This window comes from Euprymna scolopes, chromosome 29, assembly GCF_053919585.1.
Source record: "Euprymna scolopes isolate OS-2025 chromosome 29, ASM5391958v1, whole genome shotgun sequence".
Classification (NCBI taxonomy): domain Eukaryota; kingdom Metazoa; phylum Mollusca; class Cephalopoda; order Sepiida; family Sepiolidae; genus Euprymna; species Euprymna scolopes.
This window is the reverse complement of record NC_136510.1, coordinates 14,282,195-14,309,753: the sequence shown is the minus strand read 5'-3', so window position 1 is coordinate 14,309,753 and position 27,559 is coordinate 14,282,195. Positions and strand designations below refer to the sequence as shown.

The window sequence follows — 27,559 nt, the reverse complement described above, 5'->3', positions numbered from 1 at the left end:
TGGACACACACACACACAATTCTCCTTCATATAATAGCTTCCTTTAGGAAGGAATCAGCATTTTCTTTCGAAATTAGTACATACTAACACTGAAAAGCCAACCCTCCTTGATGAAACCTGCCCCAGTTGACCCACAGAAAATTAATACATTTTTTTTTAATTTTAGACATTATTCATCCTGTAATGTTGTCCAGGAGCCAACATGTAGCCTCAGTCGCAAAGCAGATTAAAAATAGAAAAAACTTCAACTCGTCTTTTCTATTTTTCTTTTATACAACATTTATTTTCTCATTCTCTCTGCCGCTGTGATATCTCTAACATGATCATGCTCTCGAATGTCATCCACGTCTCTAACATGCTCTTTCTCATTTTTATAGTCTTTTTCTTTACCGGTGACGCCATTTCGTCCACTCTCCGTTACAATCTAGAGTAAAGCCAATCAAAAATATACCAACTTTGTGAGTCTTTGTCTTGTAGTTTTTTACTTCTAGCGAGACACACACACATAACTGCCCTTTAAATAATAGACTAGCAGAGCTAGGGGGTCATATACAGCAAATAAAAGAAAGATAACTGCTATTCTGAGGATATTGAGCACTTTCAAATTACTATGTACCAATTACCAGATATGATTATTAATTAGCAGGGGGGGGGGCTTTGCTCAACCATAAAATACACTTAAATATGATATTTTAATTTCTCCAGATTTCGTATATATTATTATAGAGTTGGGATTTCAAAAGTAAAAAAAAAAAAAAAAACGTATCTCAATGCCATTAGGAGGAATCAAAAGCAAAACTAGCATTCAAAGCTGGTGACGTTACCACTGTACCAACATGCATATGAACTGATTAAAAATAAACTAAGATGAATGTACAAAATGTATAACGATTTTTTCAATTTCGACCCATTTTTAACCTTTTAAAAACTATGTTAACCGGCTAAAGATCCATAAAAGAATCCAATCATTTGAAGCCCCTAGCATCGCTCTGCAAGTTTTAGTTTTGGAAGAGATAGAGTTTGAAAATACGAAGACAGACAGACAGACATAGTACCTTTTATATATTAGGTTACGTACCTTGTAATAAACAACCCTTAGCCACAAAGATAGGAGGGAAAAATTGGCTTGTTGTGTAACAATGACAATGTTCTCTCTGATTTTCTCTCCTCTGATCTTGAGCGCGTGGTACAGTGGAGGAAGAGGTGGATGGTTACCTTTAATGCATCTAAGACCAAGCTCCTATCTTTACATCATAAACGCTCTGATCCCCATCTGGCATCAATTTAAATGGATGGCTCTCCCCATGTTTTGATAAGCTTCTGGGTTTGATCTTTACTCCTGATCTGAAATGGAACACATACATCAAGTCTGTGGCCAAGGTCGCTGGGAAAATGGTGGGATCCTTCTACTGCTCCAGAAGATATCTCACTAATGATGGAATTCTCTATTTATATAAAAGCTAAGTACGTCCAAGGATGGAATACTGCTGCCACATCTGGATAGGAGCTGCTAAAAACAGGCTATCCTGCCTTGACAGAGTACAAAATAAACTTCGTGGCTTAGTGGGGGGATGCCCTTTTCTCTTCCCTGCAACCTCTCTCCCACAGAAGAGACGTTGCGAGCCTATCTTTGTTTTATCGTTATTTCCATGGCAAGTGCTCGTCTGAGCTCCATTCTCTGGTCCCCACTCACCAATCTTTTTCAAAAAACACCCGACTAGCTGAAACCACTGTCAATAATTTTCCCCACTCTTTATCTGTGCCTAAATCAAAATGTAGATTCCATGAACAAAGCTTCTTTCTTAGAACTGCACGCATGTGGAACTCTCTGCCACTTGCCTGTTTCCCTCCCGACTTCAACTTGGATGTCTTCAAGTCCAACACAAACAAATTCCTGATGAACCGCCCCCTTAAGTAATGTCACTTTATCAGTTCTCCAATACTATTACTACGATACTATCCCATTGATTACTGTACACACAATAACCCTTATCTCCGAGTGACCCCTGGGCCTTGATAAGTGGTGACCTCCATGTAAAAAAAAAAAAAAAAGCAAAGAAAACATTGACGATGCTACTTAATCCAACATATCAGTGGAAAAAAATGAAATGTTTTACAGAAAAACAAAAACAACCCTACCAAATAAGATTCATTTGCAAAGTTTTAAAAAAATTCTTTTTCTTTTTTTTTTAAAGACTGAAATGTAAGAAAAAGTCAAAAACAGTCAAAAAAAAAAAATAAATAAAATAAAAATACCTTTTTAATTTCTTCGAAAGGTTTTGGAGCAACATCAAAGTTTGGCCGAATCGACTTGAATTCTCGTTTTACTGTTCCATTGAAAGATGCTGCTGGTTGCCAGACTGGTGCTGTCGTCTGGAACAGAGAATCTTTCTCTTCCTCTTTTGCAGGTGACTTTATCTCTGATGCAACTGGAGTCGGTTCTGTTCCGGGTTGCCACACACCTAGAAATGAATGGCAGACTAAGAATTATTTCTAAACAAAAGTTTTTTCACCCCCCCCCCAAAAAAAATAAAGCCATATCGGTACTTAAAACGTAAAAGGCTTCTATTTGGGATTGGGAACTGTGGGGAGTTGAGCAGCAAGATGTCTGTTCACATTATATTTAAATTTTTGCAGGTTAATACAGTCAGAGAAGCAGGAAACAGGGAGGGAATTCCAAAGTCTAGCAGTTCCCAAGGGAAGAAACTATTAGAATAGAAGATCATAACCATGAAGTGATGTGATTTTGTTATTTGTTCGATTAGTCGATAGCATGTATGTTAAGGGAACACAAATATAAAATTAATAAAAAAAAAAAAAATTGTATTAAATACACTAGGTACACTGAACATTAGCAAAGCCATTTTTCTGGATTGCTTTTGTTTTGAATATTGCAGCAGTTGTAAATAAGGACCTGCTAGGTGATTTGGTCACATTGACAAATCAGTTTGCAGGTCACATCGATTCCATCTATCCCCGGAAGAACTATTCAGCCACTTTGGAAATCTTTTCTTTTTCTTTTTTTAAACTCACCTTCACCCCAAACAAGGACGTGGACGCAAGGGGCTACTAATTGGGACCATGCTTAACAAAGATTAAGATGTTGGTTTACGTTGTATTTGAACTTCTGCATATCAGTACAGTTTGGGAAGCAGGTAGCAGGAAGGGAATTCCAAAGTCTAGCCGTTCTACGGAAGAAGCTATAAGAGTAAAAAACTTTCTGACAGTTAGGGACCTCAACAATGCAGGGGTGTGATTTTGATAAGTGGGTTTGTCAGGGATATTGTACGTCAAGGGGGCACAAGTGTAATGAGTTCATCAGAGGACATTTCATTAAAATACGTGTAAAGCAGGCACAGAGATGCAACATTGCGGCAATGGGACAGGGGTTGGAGCCTAATTGACAAAGTGAGACCTGTTAGATTGCAGACCCCTTTTTGGGGCCCAATACAAGAAGGAGAGACTTGTGGTAGATGTGCCAGCCCAGATGTGACAACAAGACTCCATGCATGGACGAATGGTGGCCTTATAGAGGTACAAGATACTCTCAGGTGTGAGCGGTTGTCTAGCACGATAGAAGGAGCCCACCTTCCTTGCAACAGCCTTCACAATGTCCTTAATGTTAATTCCAGTTCATATTTCCGGTGAATGTTAATCATGGTCGGTCAACAAAGAGAACCCTGTTCCGTTTTCCTGCTTTCCAATGGACTACAATATGGTGGTCTTCAAGTCCAACATAAACAAGTTCTTGATGAGTCGTTCCCTTTAGGTAATCAAATTTACCAAATTTACACTACTAATGATTACTATGATATTTTTCTGATTGACACCATACACTCATTAACCTTTCTACTTGAGTGGCCTCCAGGCCTTGATAAGTGGTGATTCCTTTGTTAAAAAAAAACAAAAAAAAAACAACAAAAAAACGTTCCCTCTCTCTCGTCCACTGGACACACATCAACAATGCCTGAAGACTCACGAGGGACTCCAAGAATTTTCTACTTCATTTTTCTTTATTTGGACACTTTCTGCCACTTGAATGAATCCTTTGTCGTTATAAAAAAGGTTTTATGTTTCTGAATTTTTGAGATGAGGATTGCTTATTCATATTATCTGGATTCTCTGGACTACTGTTCTCATCTTGAGTTTTATTTTCACAACGTTTCAGTCGATGTAATCTCCGGCCTTCTTTAGGTATATGTATTTCTCTTGGAACTCGGGAATGTTTCTGCCAAACTCAGAAATTTTGGACGGAATTTTGAAAGGAATCTTTTATTTACTTCACGGGGGGTAGCATGCTCTCGTTCTGTCAGTCCTACGTAATTCGCAATTGTATTTTTCGGTCGCCCACACTGAGAATTGAACCTTCAATCTTCAGGAGAATATCACTTTTTCAATTGATTTTTCCAAGTAGTCTAACTGTTACACCACAAATCCTTGCGGACAGTTCTAGTACAAATTTTGGGGAGCCGTAAAACTATTTTATTTCTAGTTGTAAATATTTTTTATTACTAACTAGCCTGGGTGCCCGGTTGTTTGAGCAAAAAAAGTGGTAGCAGAAAGACAGACTCAAACCCGTATCGCAAAGGAAGAAAAGAATGTGAAAAAAAAAAAAAATGTGACGTCTTTGTCGTTGTGTTCATCGCCAGATCGGACGTGGCGAAGGCTAGTCACTCGAAAAGAGGGGATGACTTTCGAAAATATTGGCGAAAAAAGCAACCTCTCTCTGTAGAAAAGTGCCCAGTTGAGGGTGAAGGAATTAATATTTTTAGCCAATTTTTTTATATTTGTCATCTGAAAGGTCGAACTTCAAAGCAATACCAATCTCGTGAAAATCCGTTGCCTCTGCTAAAGGTTTTAGACAGACATACAAATATACATTTAAACAGACAGGTGAGGTTTATATTATTAAGGCTGTGACAACAGAATATTCTTTTCATTGTTTTGACTCTCAAGTATGTATCCAATTTTACATTATCAGAGTGATTTCCCTTCAATTATATCCAAGTTATCTCCCCTGACTTATACGAGCCAATGAAGAAAATGCACTCTTCTGTTCTTGAAATAAAACATCTAATTATACTCACATGAGAAATTTAAAACAAGGCTCTCTCTTTTCTGGTTTGGCAGTTAATGGTATCGAACGTGGTTTCACCATCTGGCATCTTCGCATGCCATTCATAAATCCTAGTTAGTCGTATTGTTTTATCGTTATTTCCATGGCAGGTGCTCGTCTGAACTCCAATCTCTGCCCCCCCCTCGCCAATCCTTCACGAAAAACACCCGTCTAGCTGAATCCACTGTGAAAATTTTCCCCCACTCTATATCTGTGCCTAAATCAAAACGTAGATTCCATGAACAAAGCTTCTTTGTTAGAACTGAACGCCTGTGGAACTCTGTTCCGTCTGCCTGCTTCCCACCTGACTACAACTTGGATGTGTTCAAGTCCAACGTTAACAAATTTCTAATGAACCGCCCTCTTAAGTAAACACTTCATTAAATCTCCACACTAACGTACTGTACTTACAATAACCCTTATCCCTGAGTGGCTTCTGGGCCTTGATAAGTGGTAACCACCGTGTAAAAAAAATAAATTTAGACTACCTTTTCTGGCTGCAGCCATATATTCCCAGAACAATACAATAAAATAAGTCATATTATCAGGTTAACAAAAATTCAGGTGAACATATCTCGGCTCAAACAAAAATTTATTGATCGAAATAAGCACCATCAGAATCAACACACTTTTGCCAACGCAAAACAAGTGCATTTTATGCCAGTAACGTCAAAATCTTGCGATCTGGTGATGATGAAGTCACTGAATGCGTTTGTGATATCGCTTCAGCTTCTGAAGCATTTATCATGCAGAAAGTTGTTGAAAAGTTTGAAAAAGTGGTAGTTCGTAGATGAGAGGCCTGGAGAGTATGGTGGATGAGACAGAGTTTTTTTAACCCAATTTGTTCAACTTTTACAGGGTCAGTTTGGCAACATGCGGGCAGGCATTGTCGTGGGGGAGAATTGGGCCTTTTCTGTTGACTAATGCTGGGTGTTGTTGTCGAAGTTTCTGATGCATTTCATCCATTTGTTGATAGTACTTCAGCGCCGTAATGGTTTCGCTTGCATGCAAAAAACTAATGGACGAGACTGGTCACAGATCATCAAATAGTGAGCATAAGCTTATTTTGGTATAACTGGTTTCAGGAAGTGTCATGGAGCTTCGTTGCCATCTAACTACCATGCTGAGCATCACTGGTTGTCTTTTCATCACAAATCACAACCCGGACGAGAAACGGTTGTTCTTGTTTCATAAAAGAAGGGAAGATGACACATCATAACGGCGTTTCTTTTGGTTGTCATTCAATTTGTGAGGCACCTATTTATCAAGTTTTTTTTTTGTTTTTTCAATATCTCTCAAGTAGTTGGAAATTGTTGCATATGTTACGTTTAGTAATTGTCTGTATTTTTGAGATGAGGTGTTTTTATTGATTGAGATTATCGGACTGACTTCCTCATCATTAACAAAAACCAACTAAGAATTGTCCTAGTGACATATGGCCGAGTGGTCCTAGACGTTGTATCAAAGTTTACAGTTACCCAATCCTGAACGAAGGCAGTGAAAAAGTAACATTCAAAACAGAGAATCAGCAACTATGTCCCAGAGCCTAGCTGGAGTCCGAACATGGTACCCCTATAATAATAATAAAGGGTTGGGTTCAAGACTCCTAACAAACGGTTCCCCAGTTCGATACAGGCCGGAGGGCAAAACGGCCGAAACGTTGTGACGATAACAACCAAGATGAGGAAGTTAGTCCGACAATCTCAATCAATGTTATGTTTAATTCAGAAGCTAGTTCTGGAACAGTTGTGCGTAGATTGGTTTCAAAATCCGATGGTCACTACGCGCATCATCTTCAAGACGCTTGTCGCCTTATCAAAATTTAGTAGTAGTAGTGACTCCTGGGCCAAATGCTTCGTTGATATCACAAGCTTTTTCAGCAGCTTTTCAGCCTAGCTTGAATTGAAATGAGAAAATTGTGTGAATTTGCTTCTTTTTCATCTTGCATTTAATGTTCTGAAAAGAAGACACAATTGTTTTAAAACGACTGTAATTTAAATGATTTGATGGAGCGAAAACCACTATTTAAACATATAAAGTAAAAGTATTATGATGAAAACTTACTTCAAAACGCATTATTTTAAGTCAAAATTAAAAATTTTGCAAGAACTGCCTTCTCAATTGTTTTAAAATGATTACAATTTAAACGATTAGATAGAACGAAAAACGCTCTTTAAAATAATATATAAAATAAAGGTATTGATGTATTGTCTTTAAAGTACTAGCCGAGGGGGGGGGCTTTACTCGGTCATAAAATACGCTTAAATATGATATTTTAAAAAACAAAGTATTTGGGTGCCATCAGCTAGAATCGAAACCGAAAACAAAACTATAGCATTTAAAGCTCGTGACATTACCACTGTACCAACGTGACACGCATATAAACTGATTAAAAATAAACTAAGATGTACAAATGTATAAAGATTTTTTTCAATTTTGATCCATTTTTGACTCCTTAAAAACTATTTTAACCGGCTAAAGACCCATAAAAGAACGGTCCATAAAAAATGCAATCATTTGAGGCACCTAGAGTCGCTCTACAATTTTTAGCTTCGGAGGAGATAGAGTTTGAAAATATGGATACAGACAGACAAAGAGACATAGTACCTTTTATATATTAGATTTATGTCTCTTGTTAAAAAGTATAAAAAATACTACCTTACATGTTTCATGCTTAACTTTTTTGCCTGCATGAGAATGAATGTACATATATGTAAACCCAACCCTTTCTTAAATAGTGTCTGTTTTCCTCTTTCTCACAACTCTTGCATTCTTACTCAGGAAAACAACACACAAAATGGTGGTCAGGTGTTGTGGTAAGATACCCAAACATGTGATTGCTAAAAACGTTAAAATTAGTATATCCAATATTTCGTTATTTTTTTTTTCACAAAAAAAAAAAAAAAAATGTATATATACATTTTGTTAATAAAACCTTCGGTGAAATGTAAGCTCTTATTAGCGTTCTCGAATTACCAGACGCCAAAGCTGCTTCGAACTTAGGATAAAACGATGACTCCGTTCCCAAAATGTCTTGGCAAAATTTTAGAAATCTAAATATAATCGTTGAAAAGAAATCAGAAAAAAATAATTTTTTTTTTTTTTTTTTTTTTAGGTGGAAAAATAAAAATATGGCATCTGTTCAAAATTGGACGCATCTGCAGATGAGATAATACAGTTTCAGATCGTTCCAGAATCTTTCAACATTTTCTGTTTTTGTTACTGTCTTTCTGAGACTGCTTTTCTATGAAATAGCAATTTATTTAATACTTATTTTGGTTTGGTTTTGTTGGGTTCTTTTTGTTTATGGCATATCAACCCTTTTTGGGTTATTTCATGCCAAATCCAGCAATTTTGGAAAAAGGTTTCGTGCTACAAGTTCTTTATATCTTTAAATATTTATTCATGATATTTGCTTTGTAGACGAAAATTGTTTTTTTTTAGTTTGCAGAACATGATTGAGTTTTGCAAGGGGAATATAAAAAAAAACAATGACATCAAAGTTTGGTGCATTTTAGGTCAAGAAGCCAGTATCTCTCCCACAGAAGAGACGTTGCGAGCCTGTCTTTGTTTTATCGCTATTTCTATGGCAGGTGCTCGTCTGAGCTCCAATCCCTCGTCCCCCCTCGCCAATCTTTCACGAGAAACACCCGTCTGGCTGAAACTACTGTCAATAATTTTCCACACTCTTTATCTGTGCCTAAATCCAAGCGTATATTCCATGAGCAAAGCTTCTTTCTTAGAACTGCACGCCAGTGGAACTCTCTGCCGCTTGCCTGTTTCCCACCTGAATACAACTTGGACATCTTCAAGTCCAACATAAACAAACTCCTGACAAACCGCCCCCTTAAGTAAGATACTCTATCAAAACCCCCAATACTAATGATTACTACAATACTATCTCATTGATTACTGTACACGCAATAACCCTTATCCCTGAGTGGCCTCCGGGCCTTGATAAGTGGTGACCCCCATGTAAAAAAAAAAAAAAAAATCTTCAGACACTCTGATTTGATAGCACCAGCTTGGGAGTTTTGGGAAGTGTGGAATCATTCTTTAATTACCACTAATGTCAGGTCTACTCCAACCTGGAATGACAGTACCTCTCAAGACCTCATTTATGGTTTAAAATAGAAGTTATCATTTTTGCTAGGGTTGCTGAAAAAAAAAAAAAATGGCGCACTCTACTGCCTCATAAAATAGCCGATTTTTGCTTCCTGAAGTCCACCTATAGAAGGGTTAGATGCGTTCTAAGATGGAGTACCATTGCGACATCTGAGGAGGTGCCGCTCAACCATCTTCAGTATGGCACAAAACTGCATGCAGTGGCGCGGCCCTAATTTGGTAGCTTTGGGGCTCATGCACTTTTTCTTGCCTTGACAGAGTACATTTAAATATTTATTTACGGTGTTTGTTTGTTTTTGTTTATAGGAAAATTGTTTATTTATTTATTTGGGGACTGTTATTCTCATTTTCATGTTGTTGTTTCGCCCAACAACTTATCCTCTGACCTTCTTCAGGTTCAAGATGAGAACAGTAGTCTGAATCATCCAAATTATCAATCCTCATCTCAAAAATTCACTTCATAATTCACACTCAGGAAGGATTATGAATTTTATTAATTATTGCACATATGGCATTTATTTTTTTGTTTGTGGGGGGGGGGTCACCTTGTATTTCAGCCAATAAAAAGAAACAAAAAGCAAGCCTTCCTTCAATGTCTAACTTCATAATGCACACGCATAAATATGGTTGGATTGTTAAAAGGATCGTGGATTTTATTAACAATTGCATGGGTGGCATTTTTGGGGGGGGAGGGGGGAGAAAAGGAGGTCACTCTGTATTTCAGCTGATATGTATAAAGAAAAAGAGAAAGCCTTGCTTCAATGCTTAACATCTGTTTTACGTGCAGGCACAAATCAAATGTCTTTTAAAAATTGATTTCCAAAATAATCGATATCTGGTCAGATCTTTCTGTATCAAATCCATCCTTATTTTAACACTAGCCTGGGTGCCCGGCATTGCAAGGGTGTTTGGAGGTGTGTGTTGAAAAAAAAAAAATGGTCGTAGGCAGGCTCAAACTCATACCGTGAAGGAGGAAAAGAACATGAAAAAAAAAGTGATGTCTTTACTGTTGCGCCCATCGCCAAACCGGAAGTGACATAGGTTTAAATTAAGGTTAGACAATCGAAGAGAGGTGATGACTTTTGAAAATATTGATGAAAAAAAGCAACCTCTCTCTGTAGAAAAGTGCCCAGTTAAAGGTGAAGGAATTAACGTTTTTAACTAATTTTTGATATTTGTCGTCCAAAGGGTTGAGCTTCCAAATGATACCGATTTCATGAAAATCCATCACCTCTGTCGAAAGTTTTTGCGAGACATAAACATACATACATACATTTAAACAGACAGGTGATATTTATATTATAGATTGTCATTACTATGTAGAGACCAAACATATTGTACACTGAGTTGCACAGGAAAAAAGAATATCAAAGAACTTCGACTTTGTTTCAAATTTAGAAAAAGACCTTTTTTCCTCATTTTTCTGCTATACGTGACTTTTCATTATGGCTGTGACGTCACCCACGTCTTTAATGTAAATGTGATCCTCATCCTCAGTCTACGCACACACATTCTTTTTTATAGTATTTTTCTTTTTTCTTACTGTAACGTCACTCCACACACAGCTCAGCATTTGCATGTCCGCTTTCTGTTACATTATGACTTCCTGCCATTTTTTCGTTGGTCATCTCGAAAATACACCTGAGGAAAGTCAGAAATTACATCAGCCGAAACGTTGTGCGAATAACACTCAAGATGAGAACAGTAGTCTGAATAATGCAAATAATACGAATTATCGATCCTCATCTAAAAAAATTCACTTCATAATTCATAAAGGATTGCAAATTTTATTAATGACTAGCAAAGATATCCAGCGTTGCCCGGGTGTTTGTAGGTGTGTGTGTTGGGGAGGTGGGGGGGGGTAACAAAAAAACTTTTGGTAAGTAGGTAGGATTGAACCCAGAACGTTGAGGCGAAGGTGTGAAAAAACCCAACAACTTACCCACTCGGCCACGAAGGGTGGGTAACTAAACAGAGTCCAAATTAAACGATGAAAAAGTTAAATCGACACGTGTGTGATTTTAATGATCACGCCATAAAAGTCTCGCAGTGAACATTTACTGCGGGGTAGTTATTTTGGTTGTTTCCCAACTTTTTGTTTCGCCAAAATGTTGGGGGGAAACCAGCTCCCCATAAAGAGGAGAGTGTCCATATGAATAGCAATTGTCTGATATAAGGAGTTTCCCCCCCCCCACATTGACCAAACACCCATTGCTTTCTGGACGTTCTCGGCCTTTGCTTCAGATCAGTTTCGCTTTTATATGAAAAAGCCAAACGAACACGTGAGAAGCCGAAATAGTAAGAATTTTATAAAAGTCAACGTAAATAAATCTAGATGCGATGCACGTTCACAAATCATACATATTATGATCCAGGGTGGTATATAAACAGTTCTAAGACATAGTAAACCCCCCTCCTCCCCCGAGAAGACCGGTGAAAAAAGCCTTTTTTGGACATACAAAAATGCATGCACCGTATTTGCCTTTTATATATATATATATATATATATATATATATATATATATATATATATATATATATAGATGGCACACATGGCATTTATTTTGGGGGAAGGAAGGGCGGTCACCCTATATTTCAGTTAATATAAAGAGAAAAAAAAAAAAAAAAGCAAGCCTTCCTTCAATGTTTAACTTGTCAAAACTTTTGATGGCACCAAGTCAGATATTCTTTTGTTGTCAAGATAATTTATCAGACGCAAAATATTCTGTCAGTCAAGGCATCTGTTATGACTGACTACTTATTGATTTGTTTTGCTTTTATTAATTAAGACAAAACATAATAACCTCACAGGTTGCATGCGTTTCTTTTTGCTGCATTATAAGGCGGAGGGGGAGGTGATAGTAGCTAAGTGGTTAATAACGTAAACTGTAAACCTAGGTGTGTCAAGCTGAATTCAGTTTGTCCCACAAAAATACTTTTATCAAATCCACACTTGACCTTGTTTCAACATAATGTTGACGTGTTTTTTTTGCTTTTGTTTTTTTGTTAACTAAATATGAATATAACAACCCACCATCCCCACCCACGCATAGATCACAGTAAAGAAGAGAATTTAAAACCCCAAGATGTCGTAAAGCCTTCTACTCAAATAGCTTCTTCCCTCAAACTACTAGACTTTAAAATTCCCTCCCTGATTGTACTAACAGGTTCCAGTGTAAAGTGAACAAACACCTTGCTGCTCAAATTCCTGTCTATGCAAATTTTGTCCTTTACATTTAAGTGGCGCTCTGTCTTGTTTAGAGTGAAAAAACAGTTAAAAAAAAAAGTGTACTACGAAGTTACATTTCTGTAATTGTCAAGAAAGTCAGTCACACATTTTTAGCCATTCTTCAACCGTTGGCTGGTCATAAGATACCCTTAAATATGATATTTAGTTCATGCAGATTACGTATTTATTAGGATAGAGACAATTCTCTATCGATTATTATAATGAACTTAATATGTGGTAAGGAGATCTTAACTAAAATAATATATATATATATATATATATATATATATATATATATATATATATATATATATATATATATATATATATATATATGACTTGGGTGCCTTCAGAATCAAAAACAAAACATACAATTCTCCACCCTCATTCCATAGCCTCTGAGCCATAAATATATATAATATATATATATATATATATATAAGTTATAAAAATATATATGGCAATTAAGCTACACAGAATATTCCGTGTTTCATCCATGCTAGAATTCGTCAGGCTTATGTGAAGAGTTGTGGTTGCCTCGCAGTTTTATATACGCACATTCTATTTGAATCAGCTTTCTAGTTTCCACTGCTCCTTCCTAATCAGCTAATGGGCAGGCACTTACAGGACAAAGGCCCAGTTGACCTTGGGTTCAACCATTCCTTTGTTTGTGTTTTTTTAGCGGGAAGCGTAGATATCTAGTGATCTGACCTATTTTAAACCTAGGTGTAGTTAAATGTGATATTTTTGTCTATATCTTTTTTTAAAATTTTGTTAGTTTATATACACATACATACATACATACATACATACATACATATATATATATATGATAATTTATGTCTATGTATGTTTATTTTATTTATTTTCTATTATTATTGTTAATATTAAAATTATTTTGTATCGCTATCCTAGAGTAAAATTTATTCTGTGTACACAGTTGTTCGCTATTTCTCTTCCTACAGTTTAATAGATGTTGGGGTTCTTTAAAGTATAGAACAGCAATTTTTTCATGAAGGCATAATCTACATGGACTGTCTAGGTCTCTACATGTGTTTGCTTGTCTTATTATTTTCCATTTGACTACCGGTGAATGTCCGCTTTCTTTGAGTTTACAGTATTTGTTTGCTAGTGTTGTTTTCATTCGGTGTTTTTTATTTTTGGACGTACTTTTGTGGTCATAATATCGAGTTTTAAAATTTAAAGCAGTCATACCTACATAATATTTCTCGTTATTCGGGTTTTCTTTCGCAAATATTGTGGCCTGGTAAACTATGCTTTTGGTTAGACATTTATTTTGAAGTAGGCAAAGTGTACGAGATCTACTGTTGCATTTATCTTGTTCATTATTAGTATTTTTATTTTTATTTCTACTATGGTTGTCATTGTCCGGAGTTGATTTATTATTATTATTATCATTACTATTATTTCTACTAGTTATGTGTTCTTTGTGTCAGTTTTATTTTTGTCATGATGCCCACTTTTTTATGGTTTATTTTCTGTTGTTTTCATTGCTTTTATTTAATATTTTGTTATTATGTGCTTTAATTATCTTCTCTAAATTTTCGCAGTAGCTGTATGGTCACTTTAGGTTATTTTTTATTGAAAATTTTGTGTAAGGGATTGGTTATGGGGTGTGTATATATATATATATATATATATATATATATTTATTCACTTGCCATCCCTTTTTTAAAAGATGTAGTTGCTCGATCTTTGAAATTAAGATCCAAGCAATCAAGGAAGGAAGGATGGTGGGACAGTCTACAGTTTTATAATCATATAGAGTGTATACAACTTTATTCCCAACATTGTTGATGTTTTGGTGATATGGACATTCCCTCTATTTGATGTACTAATTAAAGGGAAGTAATTCTGTTTTTTTTTTCAGGGAGTTATTTCCCTTATACCACCACATTCCTCAAGTAATCTATAAAAAGTGTGTGTGCATGTATCCAGAGAGAGGAATAGGCTGGATGGAGAATATAGATAGAGGGAGGAGGAAACTGAGCAGAGAGAGATAGAAGTTTTACAGACCAAGAGGCCGAGAGAAAAACCATCAGACTAAACCCGTCCAACCCATGCTTGCATAAAAATGGATATTAAATGATGATGATGATGATGATGTGTAAATGATGTAGCCACACTTAGAATCATCATCATCATCATTATGGATCTTTTATTCTGCTCAAAATATTGACTGCTTGGAAACCATTCAGAGATTAGCAGTCAAGTGAATTATTGTTTGGATTCATTAAAACTTTGATGTCTAGTAACTGCCTAGGTAAAAAGCCCATAGAGTTATTAACCATCTCACTAACAACAATACCGCCACCAATAACAACAATACCACAGCAACAACAACAATACCACCAGCAACAACAACAATACCACCAGCAACAACAACAACAATACCACCAGCAACAACAACAATGCCACCAGCAACAACAACTATGCCACCAGCAACAACAACTATGCCACCAGCAACAACAACTATGCCACCAGCAACAACAACAATGCCACCAGCAACAATACCAACAACAACAACAACAATACCACCAGTAACAGCAATGCCACTAGCAACAACCCCACCCACAACAACAGCAACACCACTAGCAACAACCCCACATACAACAACAGCAACACCACTAGCAACAACAACAACACCACCATCACCATCAGATATTTGTATGTGCCCAACATACATGTTTACAAAATCAAAAAACATGACTTTAAAAATATTTTTCTCCAAATTCGCTAAAACCACACATAATGCACCCATCCCTTTTAATATGCATGCACAGATTCTGATAGCCACACATCCTGCATTAGAGATGCACAAAAAATCTAAAAGGATACAGAAAAGTCTTATCCATGAAACTCATTAAAAAAAAATACATTGAAATGTGCACGGTAAATCCATTTGGGTTTCCTTCTGATGGATAAGTCTTTTGCTTGTTTGTTTTGAACAGAAATTTCTCTGGCTAAATTTAATTCTGTGTTTTTGTTTTATTTTTTTTTTTTCGTTTCATTTATCAACCCATGGTTATAAAACTGTTAGCAATAGACAGAGGCTACTAAGCTAATTAAGGACTGCATAAAACTTCGGGACATCACGATAGTTAACCAATACAGAACTTCGAAAATGTGACAGTGATACATGTTCATTTACACAATTCTGAGGCAGAACACAATTCGAAAGGAAATCACCAGCACATCTCTGAGCAAACACTAGTGTGATTATGCAGAGAGTCTAATGTGAATGTACATTGTCACAGGTTTGGTCCGTTCAACCAAAGAAAAATATTTATTCAACAACTTTAACTTTCCATCACAGTTAAAATTAAATACATTAAAAAGTAGCTAAAAAAAAACAAGGGAGAGAACTACCAGTCAAAAATGGAGAAATGTCCGTCAATAGCATTTCAGATATTTAACAAACATTAAATAATAGTTAACTAAAAAGCTCATGGCTTTGGAAAACATGTTTTTCGAATAATAATTTGGATTATTGAATTCGTTTGGTCAAAATTCAAAACGAGAACAGTAGTCCGAATAATTCAAAACATTCTCGAGTTTAAACAGACGCTCCTCAAGAAAATCAGAGATCACATTGGATACAACATAGTGAAAAATGACAACCAAGGTGAGAATAGAAGTCTGAATAATTCAATAAACTTATTTCTTGCTAAAAAAAAAAATGAATATTTGGCAAAAGAAAAAAAAAGTTAACAGTGAAGCTTTTTAACCAATAACTTCAAAAAAAAAAAAGTCCTGAGTGCAGAGAATGAGAATCAACACAACAATTCAATAAAATCTGCACATATTCTAAAACAGTCTTGATGAAAGGGTGGACAGCAAGTCACAGTCATCTTGGAATAATGTTTTCAGGCATAGAATGGACCTCAACCAAAGTGAACTCAAGCAAAAACTCGTCAGTGATAGGTGTTAGATGGAATAGATTCTGACCCATAAAACAGCAATTCTTCCTCCTTTGTCAGAAACATCGCTCATGGAATATAAGGAATAAAGAACCAAATAAGGGAAGTGAGAATTATGCTGAAAGTAAAAACAGATCCATTTTTTACTCTTCTTTTCATTGCTGATTGGAAAGCACTGGTAAGTCAGTGTTCATTATTTTTGTGTTAAGACTTTAATAAGCCTAAGACAAAAATATTTTCTTATTGAAAATGAAACAAGATTCCCTTTAGAATTTCTCTTATACAGTAAAACCCCGGGATATAGCATTAAAAATTAGTAACAAAATACAGTACAAATATATAATACACATAATCGAATAACATCATATAAGCTCCAATCTATGGTCCCCCCCCTTGCCAAACTTCTACGAGAAACACTCATCTAGCTGAAAACACTATTAATAAATTCTTCTATTCTTTACCTGTGCCTAAACCTAAACGTAGATTCCATGAGCAAAGTTTCTTTCTTAGAACTGTCTTCCGTTTGCCTGCTTTTCAGCTGACTACAATATGGCCGTCTTCAAGTCCAATGCGAACAAGTTCTTGATGAGCAATTCCACTTAAGTTAACAAATTTACCGAATTTCCAATACTAACAATTACTATGATTCTAATACTGTAGACTCTTTAACTCTTATCCTCGAGTGGCCTCTGGGCCTAGATAAGTGGTGATTCCTATGTAAAAAATAAATAATTAACACTGTAAGGTGTGGCAAATATCGTAAACAAGGGCCAGAAAAACATTGCATTCCACATCATAGCCTGAAAAAAAAAAAAAACATATCCTAGGGCCACCATATCCAGGGGTTCTACCGTAGTTGATAAACAATTTCATTTATCTGTATATGTCCTACCTGTTTTGACTGCTGGAGTCAGAAAAGGTGTTTGCAAAATTGTGTCCCCATTCTGATAAATATCTGGTGGCTTTTCTGTAAAAATAAATTAATAAATAAATTAAACATTTTTCTGAATGTTTTTTCTTTAAATCCTTTAAATACAAAAAAAAATAAAATCTTTTAATAAATTTAAAAATCTGTTTTCATATGGAGAGCATTTCAAGCAGCAAAATATTTTTTTTTATTTTATAAACAGAGAAATTGAAAGTGGTTTGGGTTAATTTATGTGTAACAAAACATATATGTTTAATGCAATTTGTAATAAGATCTATTTGCCTCTGATGAATTGTTTGATGTCACAATGGACCATAGCCCCCCCCCATCCCCATCAATACGATGAAACGTGTAAGGTATTTTTGAAAAAAAAAATATAGGCATTTGCATATAATTATAAAAATTTGAAAATAAAATAATTATAAAGAATAATAAAATATTACTTATAAATGAGATATAACAAATAAATACACATTGCTCTTTATTATAGAATGGAAGGTGATAATAATAATTCAAAATACCATATGTACGATAATGAGAAATTGACTTAAAAATTTGGGCTGATGCAAATATGGGTTAGAATTGAAGATATTTTTTTTTTTTTTTTTTACTTTAACAGCAACTAAGTATTCACCATTAAATTGATGATTATTATAGGTTTTCAGGTATGCTGAAAACAAATATTTAAATTTGGGAAAGACAAGTAGTTTTCTAAATAGTAAGACCTTTATTATCCACTGTAATCCATTATGTTTTCACTGGTGGCCATGTTTTCCCCAACTGAACAAGTACTAATGCACATGTGTGTTATAAAACACCTTCCTCTTCCCCATGCTAAGAATATGACCGCCACTAACATTCATTAAGTAATACATTAGAAAAAAATGTCTTAATATTCAGAAAACTACTTGTTTGCCCCTAAATTTGAATGAGATGTTCGTTTTCAGCATACCTGAAAACCTATAAAAGTCGTCATTTTAAATGTGAGTGCCGAGTTGCTGGTGAAGTAAAACGTGTATCAAACTGACGTGTGATTTGAAATGCTGGCGTTAATTTGACAGATGAGACGAGATTTAATTTGAAACATAAACAGAAAATATAAGAATTGCATTGGAAAACAATTCTGAAAAGTTTAATTACAAATTGAAAATATGAGATTGTGACCGAGTCACTGAGATATTCAGTGCATTTGTTTCCCTGATAGGGTTCAACAAGTCGCCCACACTTTATAAAGAGACAAATGTGGAGGGTACTGTTGCCACATCTGGAGAGGAGGTGCTCAGAGCAACATTTCTTGCCTTGATAATGCACAAGGCCGGCTTCGAAATCTATTGGGTGATGTCCTTTTCTCTTCCTTACAACCTCTTTCTCACGAAATAGACATTGCATGTCTATCTCTGTTCTATCTATATTTTCATGGCGGGTACAAATTCGGTATGATTTGAAATTCTTATGTTATTTTAACAGATGATGAGGTAAGCACTGCAATATCCCTTTCAATCTTTTGGAGACTTTGGCAGCGGACAGAGATACTTGGTGCTCCTCATGTGATACCGGGATGGCCTTCTTCAACAACGAGCATGAGCGAACATCTACGGTGCGTCACACACCGAGACACTGACGAGCAGCAGCCACTCACCATCAAAACCCAAACCTTGTCTTCCTGTGCTCTATCTGAGCAAAGCAGTGTAGATCACACATCAGGTTTCACAGTCATCAACGGAGTTGCAGAGTCAATAAAAAACAAAAAAAAAAAAAATGATGAAGACGACGTCGTCATCCACATGAACGACCCGAGGTAAGGTTTTATTTGAGGCGTAAACATTTCGGAATAAGAAATGCACGAAAACAGTTTGGAAAAATAAAATCACAAATGAAAAAGAAGAGATTGCAATTGAGTCATTAATACATCCTGTGTATTTGCTCTTCTGATAGGGTCCAGCAAGGTAACCATATTGCATAAAGAGACAAGTGTAAGAAAAAAATAATGCTGACATTACGCCAACAATAAAGGTAAACAATGAAAATTTATTTTTTGTTTTTGAGTCTTCATTTGTGAACCCATCTGATGAGAAAACTGTTGCCAAATATCGATCCGTGCATCAATCATTCTTTCTATTATATATATAAGACTAACCTGGGTGCCCGGCATTACCTGGGTGTTTGGAGGTGTGTGTTGAGCAAAATAATAATAAAAAAAAAAAGAAAGTGATAGTAGGCAGGCAGGCTCAAACCCATACCACTAAAAGAGGAAAAGAACCTGAAGTAGCGAAGGTTTAAATTAAAGCTAGTCAATTGAAAAGAGAGGATGACTTTGAAAATATTGGCGAAAAAAGCGACCCCTACTTGTAGAAAAGTGCCTAGTTAAGGCTAAAGGAATTAATGTTTTTAGCCAATTTTTCTATATTTGTGATCCGAAGGGTCGAGTTTCAAAATGGTACCAATCGTGTGAAAATCCGTCGCCTCTGTCGAAAGTTTTAGGCATACATACATCATACATACATACATACATTTAAACAAACAGGTGAGATTTATATTATAGATAATAAAGATTATTAAAAAAGAGAGAAAAAATGTATAAATCGATATAAAACCAGAAATAAAAGAAAAACATTTAATGAAAATAGAGTGAAAGGGGAGAGGGTCTGACTTGCTATTTTCCATCTACCTGTCTTTATTTGTCAAGTAGTTTTATATTCATTAAGTAATGTGTGACAAAATGCATAATAATGAGAAATTGGGCTGATGTAAACATAGGATCACATTAAAGGGTGGTTTGAAATGCTGGTGTTATTTTGACAGTTGGTGAGGTAAGATTTAATTTGAAACATAAACAGTTGTTTTGAATAAGGAATGCGTAAAAACACAAACACTTTAAAAAAGTTCAGTTGCAAATTGAAAATTCAAGACTGTGACTGAGGTAGTGAGACATCCTGTATATTTGCTCCCCTGGTAGGGTCCGGCAGGGCACAGTACATAAAGAGACAAGTGTAAGCACAAAAATGTTGATATTATAACAATAATCAAAATAAGCAATGAAAAATCCTGAGTCTAAATCTAATGCCATCATCGATGATAAATTCCAGTATCACATGCAGCTTTTGCTAAACTCTGCCCCAGAGTCTTTGATGATAAAGATTTAAGGCTTGGCACCAAAATCTTTGTGAATCGAGCCATTGTCTTTCCCACATTGTTGTCAATCAGAGATCTAGATGACATACCAGTTGGATAATCCAGGTGCCCGGGAATGACGTCAAAAGAAAGTCGGTCAGATTCTGGATACAGTTGCCTCTGGGAATGACGTCCAAGAAATCAAAATGTGGGGCATAGAATCGCCGGAAATTAGGTCAGCAAGACTGACCAATATTTTAAGACAATGCATTGTAGAATGTTTGACGTCATCTGTGCCAATTAAATAGAGGAGCAGACAACAACAAACAAGAGAAGTGGCGACGACACCCAAGCAAAGCAACACATTCTTCTCCTCTACAAAAAAAAAAAACACTACCATGTGCACTGTTATAACTATCATTCTGAAATTGGAAAAGTTATTTTCAATAAACAAAATATTTTATAACCAGCTGTGTGTGTTTTTATTTTGCTGCCAAGTGTATATCTCGAGACAATGACAAAAGTTGATTTCTTAGAAAAATACCCTTGATAACCAACTGTAAATAATAATACCGTCAGCATCTTAAAGCATTCGAAAATCTACAAAAAATCATTTGAGATGGGTGGTCACATTCTAAGAATGAGCAACCACAACTATCTTAAGAAAATATTTTATTCTGAACAAAATGTGGGAGTTAGGAGGGCTGGAAAAGAGAAGCGGTGGTACAAGGATTGTTTGAGGGTGGGGAGGATATAAGAGTTGTGGAATTGATTACACAATTTTTTTTTTTTTTAATGTTTTTGAGTCTTATTTTGTCAACCCACCTACAGAAGAAAATAGAAACTGTTGCCCAATATGGGTTGGCAGATTAGTCTCTCTCTATTGGATAGGGTCTAAAAAAAGTTTCCAATCTAATAGGTCCTGCACTATCAACCAAGCTCAAATCCCTGTCTTAGCACTGCAGTGTTGTATTCCTGTCCTTGTTTTTTAAGTATTTTAATGGAATGTACTCTGAGCACTAGTTTCCTCTAGTGCCCCCTCGACATAAATACCTTTGATTAATCTGGCAAGGAGCAAAATCCCACACCTACACTCTCCTGATGCTGGAAAACCTTTTACTCTTAAAGCTTATTCCATCACTATTAGACTTTGGCATTCCCTCCCAATATCTTGCTTTCCTGTATTAACATGCAGAAGTGTAAGTGTAATATGAACAAACATTTTGCTACTCAACTCCCTAGTTTTTATTATTTTTTATGTAAATATAGTCATATCTTGCTATGATCTCATCAGGTAAGAAAATTTAAAAATTAAAAAGATCATTTTTACTTTTAGAGGAGAGAAAATATACTATGGCATGACTGACATGAAGCGAAATTAATGTTTTTTTCTGCCTCTCTCTCTCTCTCTATATATATATATATATATATATATATATAATAAAGCAAGATTAATGTTATATATATATACATATAATAAAGCAAGATTAATGTTATATATATATACATATAATAAAGCAACATTAATATTATATATATATATATATATATATATATATCATTCAACCACGGTAGTGGTTGAATATATGTTTAAGTCCGAAATTGAATGAATCGAGACACATTCAAACCCCCACCACTAATTCCGTTCGCAACCAAATTTCAAAAAGGAGTTGAATAGAACACCTCATTAGCTACATTTTGAAAAAATTTTTTTCGAAAATTGGTTCAGTAGAAAAAAGGTTACAACAAAATATGTGGGTTCACAAACAGGAGAGTAAGTACATACATAAGTGACTAACGCTTTTTTATTTTGCATAAGTTTTTTTTATATATAAATATTTTTTACTGCGATTTTGCCAATATGACATGTTAGCGTAATGGTTAGAGTACCGGGGGTTGGTGGAAAGATTTTAGGTTCAATCCCGTGTATCGTTTTTTTTTATAATTAAAAAACCGAAGTTTTTTTAATTAATTTTTTTTTAACTCTCCTTATGAAATAGATATGCGGTTTTCTTTTCCTAGATGGTTTAGATTTTCAATGCAGCACAGTACGGTTTGGGATCTTACCGTACTATTCTCCAATGCTTTAATAGCTGCTTCACTATCTGAAAGGATAGCTATTTTCTGTTGCTGAACCTCTTCCATGATCAGAACCTCAGATTCAAAAGCCTTAAACATGCGCTATCTCTCCTTCTTCGGTTTTTGTCGTGATGTTTACCGAATGTTAGAGCTGACTTGTCAGACTTAGGTCTGAGATCCTGCTCTTCGGTGAAGGCGGGGGGGGGTGTTTGGTACCACATCCAATGGTGCCAGCTCATGACTGGTGTTTGGTGTTGTATCCAAGGATACCTGTATGGTGAAGACTTCTGCCTGGAAGACCGTCCTCAGTTTACCAAGATAAGATTTTTGACAGGTGAGGATGTTTGAGTATTCTATATAAACACTCGCACCAATCCTATCATTCATTTTAGATCCATCAGTATAGCATTTGATTACGTTGCTTTCCAGCTCTTTTTCGTAATCTCTTGCGCCTATTCTGTCATAAACCATACATGTGAAATGCTTTTCAAATGATCTGGTTTTAGTCATAAGGTCACCCGGCACATGCAAGAGCGGTAGTTCCTTCCTAGCCTCATTACACAAATCCACGTGACTCTTTGTTTTTCCAGTAGTCCCAACAGATCTTGACCAGCACAGACCCATGAGGTCTATTCTATAGGATCCCCGTATCACTTCTGCCTTCAGGAATTCTTTAATCGGAGGGATATTCAACAGCATCTCCAATGCTCCAGTAGGTGTGCTCGGATATGCTGAAGAAGCCATTAAACAAGTAAGTCTTTGTACCTTCTGGAGTTTCTTCCTCAAGTACAGTTTCTCTGTCCCGCGGATCCAGGAAACACATGCATACAACAAAATGGGACATACCATAGCAATGTATATCCACCTCATTACATGCGGGTTAACTGCCCAGGTTTTCCCCACAATTTGTTTGCATTGCATAAGGGCTGCAGTCGCCTTGGAGGAAATCTTTTCTATGGGGCTTTTCCTGGTTAGCTTACTATCCAGGATTACCCCTAACAGCCTTGCCTCCTGCGAAAGTTTCAATTTCTGTCCACTCAGAAAAAGGTCACCAAGTTGGCATTTCCTTTTATATGTAAACAAGACCATTTCTGTTTTACGGCTACTGAATTCTAATTCATTTCGATTAGACCATTTATTAGGAATATTTAATGCCATTTTGGCAATGCATCTGACCAATGATGCTTTTGAACCCGCGACCAGCACTGCGATGTCATCAGCATCAGCCTGGGCATAAATATTCCTATTTTTAAACTCCTTTAAAAGAGGATTCAGCATACAGTTCCATAGTAAAGGTGATAAAATCCCACTTTGGGGGTTTCATTTAACTACTTCCCTTTTAACAGTTGCCCTCAGTAGTTCTACTTGAACTGTTCTGTGCCTCACCATATACTCAATCCATCGGATGAGTACTGGTGGCACATTGAGTTCTCGTAGCGAGAATAAGAGAATTTACATAAAAATTAATAATTTTATTATATCATAATTAGGATCATTTAATTCATTTTTATGTAAATTATAAAATTATTAATTCCATCTACTAACTAACTAACTAATGAATTAATTTTATTCAAACAATTTTCACTACATAAATATATGCAAATAATAGGGGGAAAATAAGTTCAATTCAGCGACTGACACCCTTTCTAACTCAACAATAAATACACAACATATGCAAATAATAAACAAAATATTTATCAATATTCAAATTTTATTTTTAGCAGCAATATTTTAAGTCTAAAAAATTCTTATTTTTTACTTTACTAGAATATCTTGTTCTTTACTTTTCCAGGTTTAATAAAATCTTAAGAATATTACTTTTCATGCGCGCATTTTTCCATATAATAACATTAATCTTGCTTTATTATATATATATATATAATATTAATGTTGCTTTATTATATATATATATATATATATATATATATATATATAACATTAGTCTTGCTTTATTATATATATATATATATATATATATATTTATATATATAACATTAATCTTGTTTTATTATATATATATATATATATTGTTGCTTTATTATATGTGTATATATATATATATAACTGAATGTGTGTGTGTGTGTCTGGTCACGAATAGGTTCCTATATGGTTGACTATTTAAAAAAAAACTGATTACATATGATGATAGAAGATATATCGAGACACAGGAATGGGTATGTTTGATCTGGCAGAACGGTGGTTCATTAAAATTGTGGGGTCTGCGTTCGTGCCTGGTCCACAAAGTATGGAAATAAAAAATTTAAAAATTAAAAAAAAACGTTTACAAGTGTTTTTTTATATAGATGTACATAATAATACTTTGATAAGTATGTTTTAACTTAGATAGGGATGGTATAATAAAACTGTGGGGTCTGCGTTCGCGCCTGGCCTCCATAGAATGGAAATAGGCACAAATTTTAATAAAGACTTTTCATATCTATCTGCGTAAGTATACTTTGATAATTATGTTTCAGTTTGAAGAAATATGGTATAATAAAATTATGGGGTGTTCGTTTGCACTTGACCTCCATAGAATGGAAATATGCCAAAGTTTAACAAGGTTTTTTTTAAATAGATCCACAGAATATTGTGATAAGTGTTTAAATGTGAACAGGTATGGTATAATAAACTATGGGGTTTATCTATTTTATTTTTACTTTCATCATATTTTGCTTTGGTTTTGATGCCCCCAAATTCGAAGCTATCTCTTTACAACCCTTCCTTTTCATAACCTATCATATTTTCATAAATCAGAGTCCATTTTCTGTAGGCTGTTTTTGAACCCAGTCAACGACGGGTACTTTTGCTAGTATATATATATATATATATATATATATATATATAATAAAGCAAGATTAATGTTATATATATATATATATATATATATATATATATATATAAAATAAAGCTTATTTAGTTACATTATCCATTTTCAAGCAAATATATTTCTTGATTATAATTACTCATTTTTTCTTTATCCTCTGCTTCTCCCTCTCTTTCACTCTCTTTCCTTTCACTCTTCCCACTCTTTTCTTTTTATTATTTGTCATTTGCCTCCTCCCACTACCCATTTTATCATATTTATGTCGGTCATCTTTTATGATGTTATCCAAGCAACACCTACAGAGTTTTAAACTCCTGTTCATTTAACATCATTTTTACAAGAATCACACACTTTTCTGCTATTTAGCCAGCTCACTCTCAAGTTCTTATGGTTCAACGAGTCAACTGTCTCCAAATTCCACTCTGCACAATCTTGTCTAATCATTTGTTTCTAAGTTTTCCTGCCATTTAAGATATCCATGCTTCTGCAACGGTTTATCCAGGAGGATGAATGTTTCACACCAGAACTTCAAGTGTAATGAGAACAGACATCTCGCTGCTCTACAAAGTTTCCATGCAAATTTGATCTCAAATAGTAACTCCTTACGTCCAAGTAGCACTGTGCCTTGTTTATATTGAAAAGGCAGAAAAAAAAATCATACTAGAATTATTGATTCAGTATAGTCATCATCATCATTTTTTTTATTTTTCTTCCTTTGAAGATTGTAATGCTGGGTATGGGGCAGCCAAACCAGCTGCCAACATTGCCCCGCTTTTTTATTGAAACCAACCGAGAGCTCTTTTTAGTATCCTCGCTGTTCCCTTAAGTGCAATTGTCTGAATCTCTTTTGCACTTGAATATTAGTTAGATAGGACTTCAGGTTCTTCTTCATAAGTCCTGTGGCACCTATGATAACTGATATGATCGATATCCCCTTTAGGTTCCAGTTTCTTTTCATATCATACATGAGACCTTGGTATTTGGTCTGTTTCTCTCTTTCAGCTCTGTTAAGACCGCCATCATTAGGAACATTCACTTCAATCAAGGTTGCAACTCTCTCTGACATTCCATATCACTGTCAGGTTTCACAGCAACATTTTCAAGGTAGGTGGCTGTAGGGATTTGGGATGATAGTGTATTTAGTAAATCCTCTGTTGGATTTATTCTGACCTTCACACTGCAAATTCTTATGATCATGGATCTGTCTTTGCATATACTGTATCCATACAGACATCCATTGGTGTAAGGTAAATTCATCCAACTTTTGAGGATCTTGTTTTTTTTAATTCTGTCGAATGGATCTGAGACTAGCTACCTTCTTCATGAATGTTTGGGTCATTGACAATTATATTTACATGTATTGATCTTTAAGCACACAGACGTTATATATTCATCCATACGCAAACACACCACAACCGTCTGATCTAATTAAAATAATTACGGCTACCTATCATTGAGTTTAGTAGCTGCTGATTAAACCACCTTCCCTCTCTCCTAGTGACCTAGACAACACATGTTTCCACACGTACACAGTAGAAATTATTAATAATAAAAAAGCCTTCCAAATTTTTCTTCCTTTTTGTTTTTATTTTCATTAAAAGATCGCCCTTCATCAAGACCGGAGGTTTCAGTTGCTTGATGAGATCTTTTTAGATTGAAGCAATAAATTTATTGTCGTGACCAACGGTAATTTTGTTCATCTAAATAATATCTTGCTCTTTTTATTGGGCACTATCAACAACCTCATTAAATTCAATGGATTTTACTTTGGGATATTTTTAACCTGGAATAAATAAATATATATATGTGTGTGTGTGTGTGTGCCTAAAGTTAGTGGGAAAGAACACCAGCACATGGCTCAATTATTAAGAAAAAATTAAAAATAAAAACATAATATTTATTTATATATGCATTACACTCATCAGAGGATGATAAGAGTCTGGCACAGGAGACCAAGTATAAGTGTGAACAGAAGTTCAAGTGTAATGAGAACAGACATCTCGCTGCTCAACTCCCTACAAATTTTCCATGCAAATTTGGTCTCAAATAGTAGTGGATTAGAATCAATGGCACCAATGTTGTCTTGATCTTCTGTAGTTGTTGTTACAGAACATCATGTTAAAAATTGGTGGGAGAGTCTATATATATATATATATATATATATATATATATAATATAATATAATATATATACATATATATATGTG

At 35.1% G+C, this 27,559-nt stretch overlaps 1 protein-coding gene across 50 annotated transcripts in view; it reads right to left on the bottom strand.

Moving 5' to 3' along the window:
- Window positions 1-27,559, bottom strand: part of LOC145252497 (uncharacterized) — a 957,520-nt gene that overhangs the window by 492,353 nt on the left and 437,608 nt on the right. For 37 of the 50 annotated variants that reach the window (XM_080111966.1, XM_080111941.1, XM_080111971.1 and 34 more), the window contains 2 exons: window positions 17,304-17,378; window positions 2,257-2,480 (listed from right to left, as the gene is read on the bottom strand). In XM_080111966.1, the coding sequence (XP_079968092.1) occupies window positions 2,257-2,480; window positions 17,304-17,378 (299 nt within the window). The remainder of the gene's footprint in view (window positions 1-2,256; window positions 2,481-17,303; window positions 17,379-27,559) is intronic. The other 13 variants (XM_080111939.1, XM_080111942.1, XM_080111976.1 and 10 more) reach the window with 2 other exon arrangements.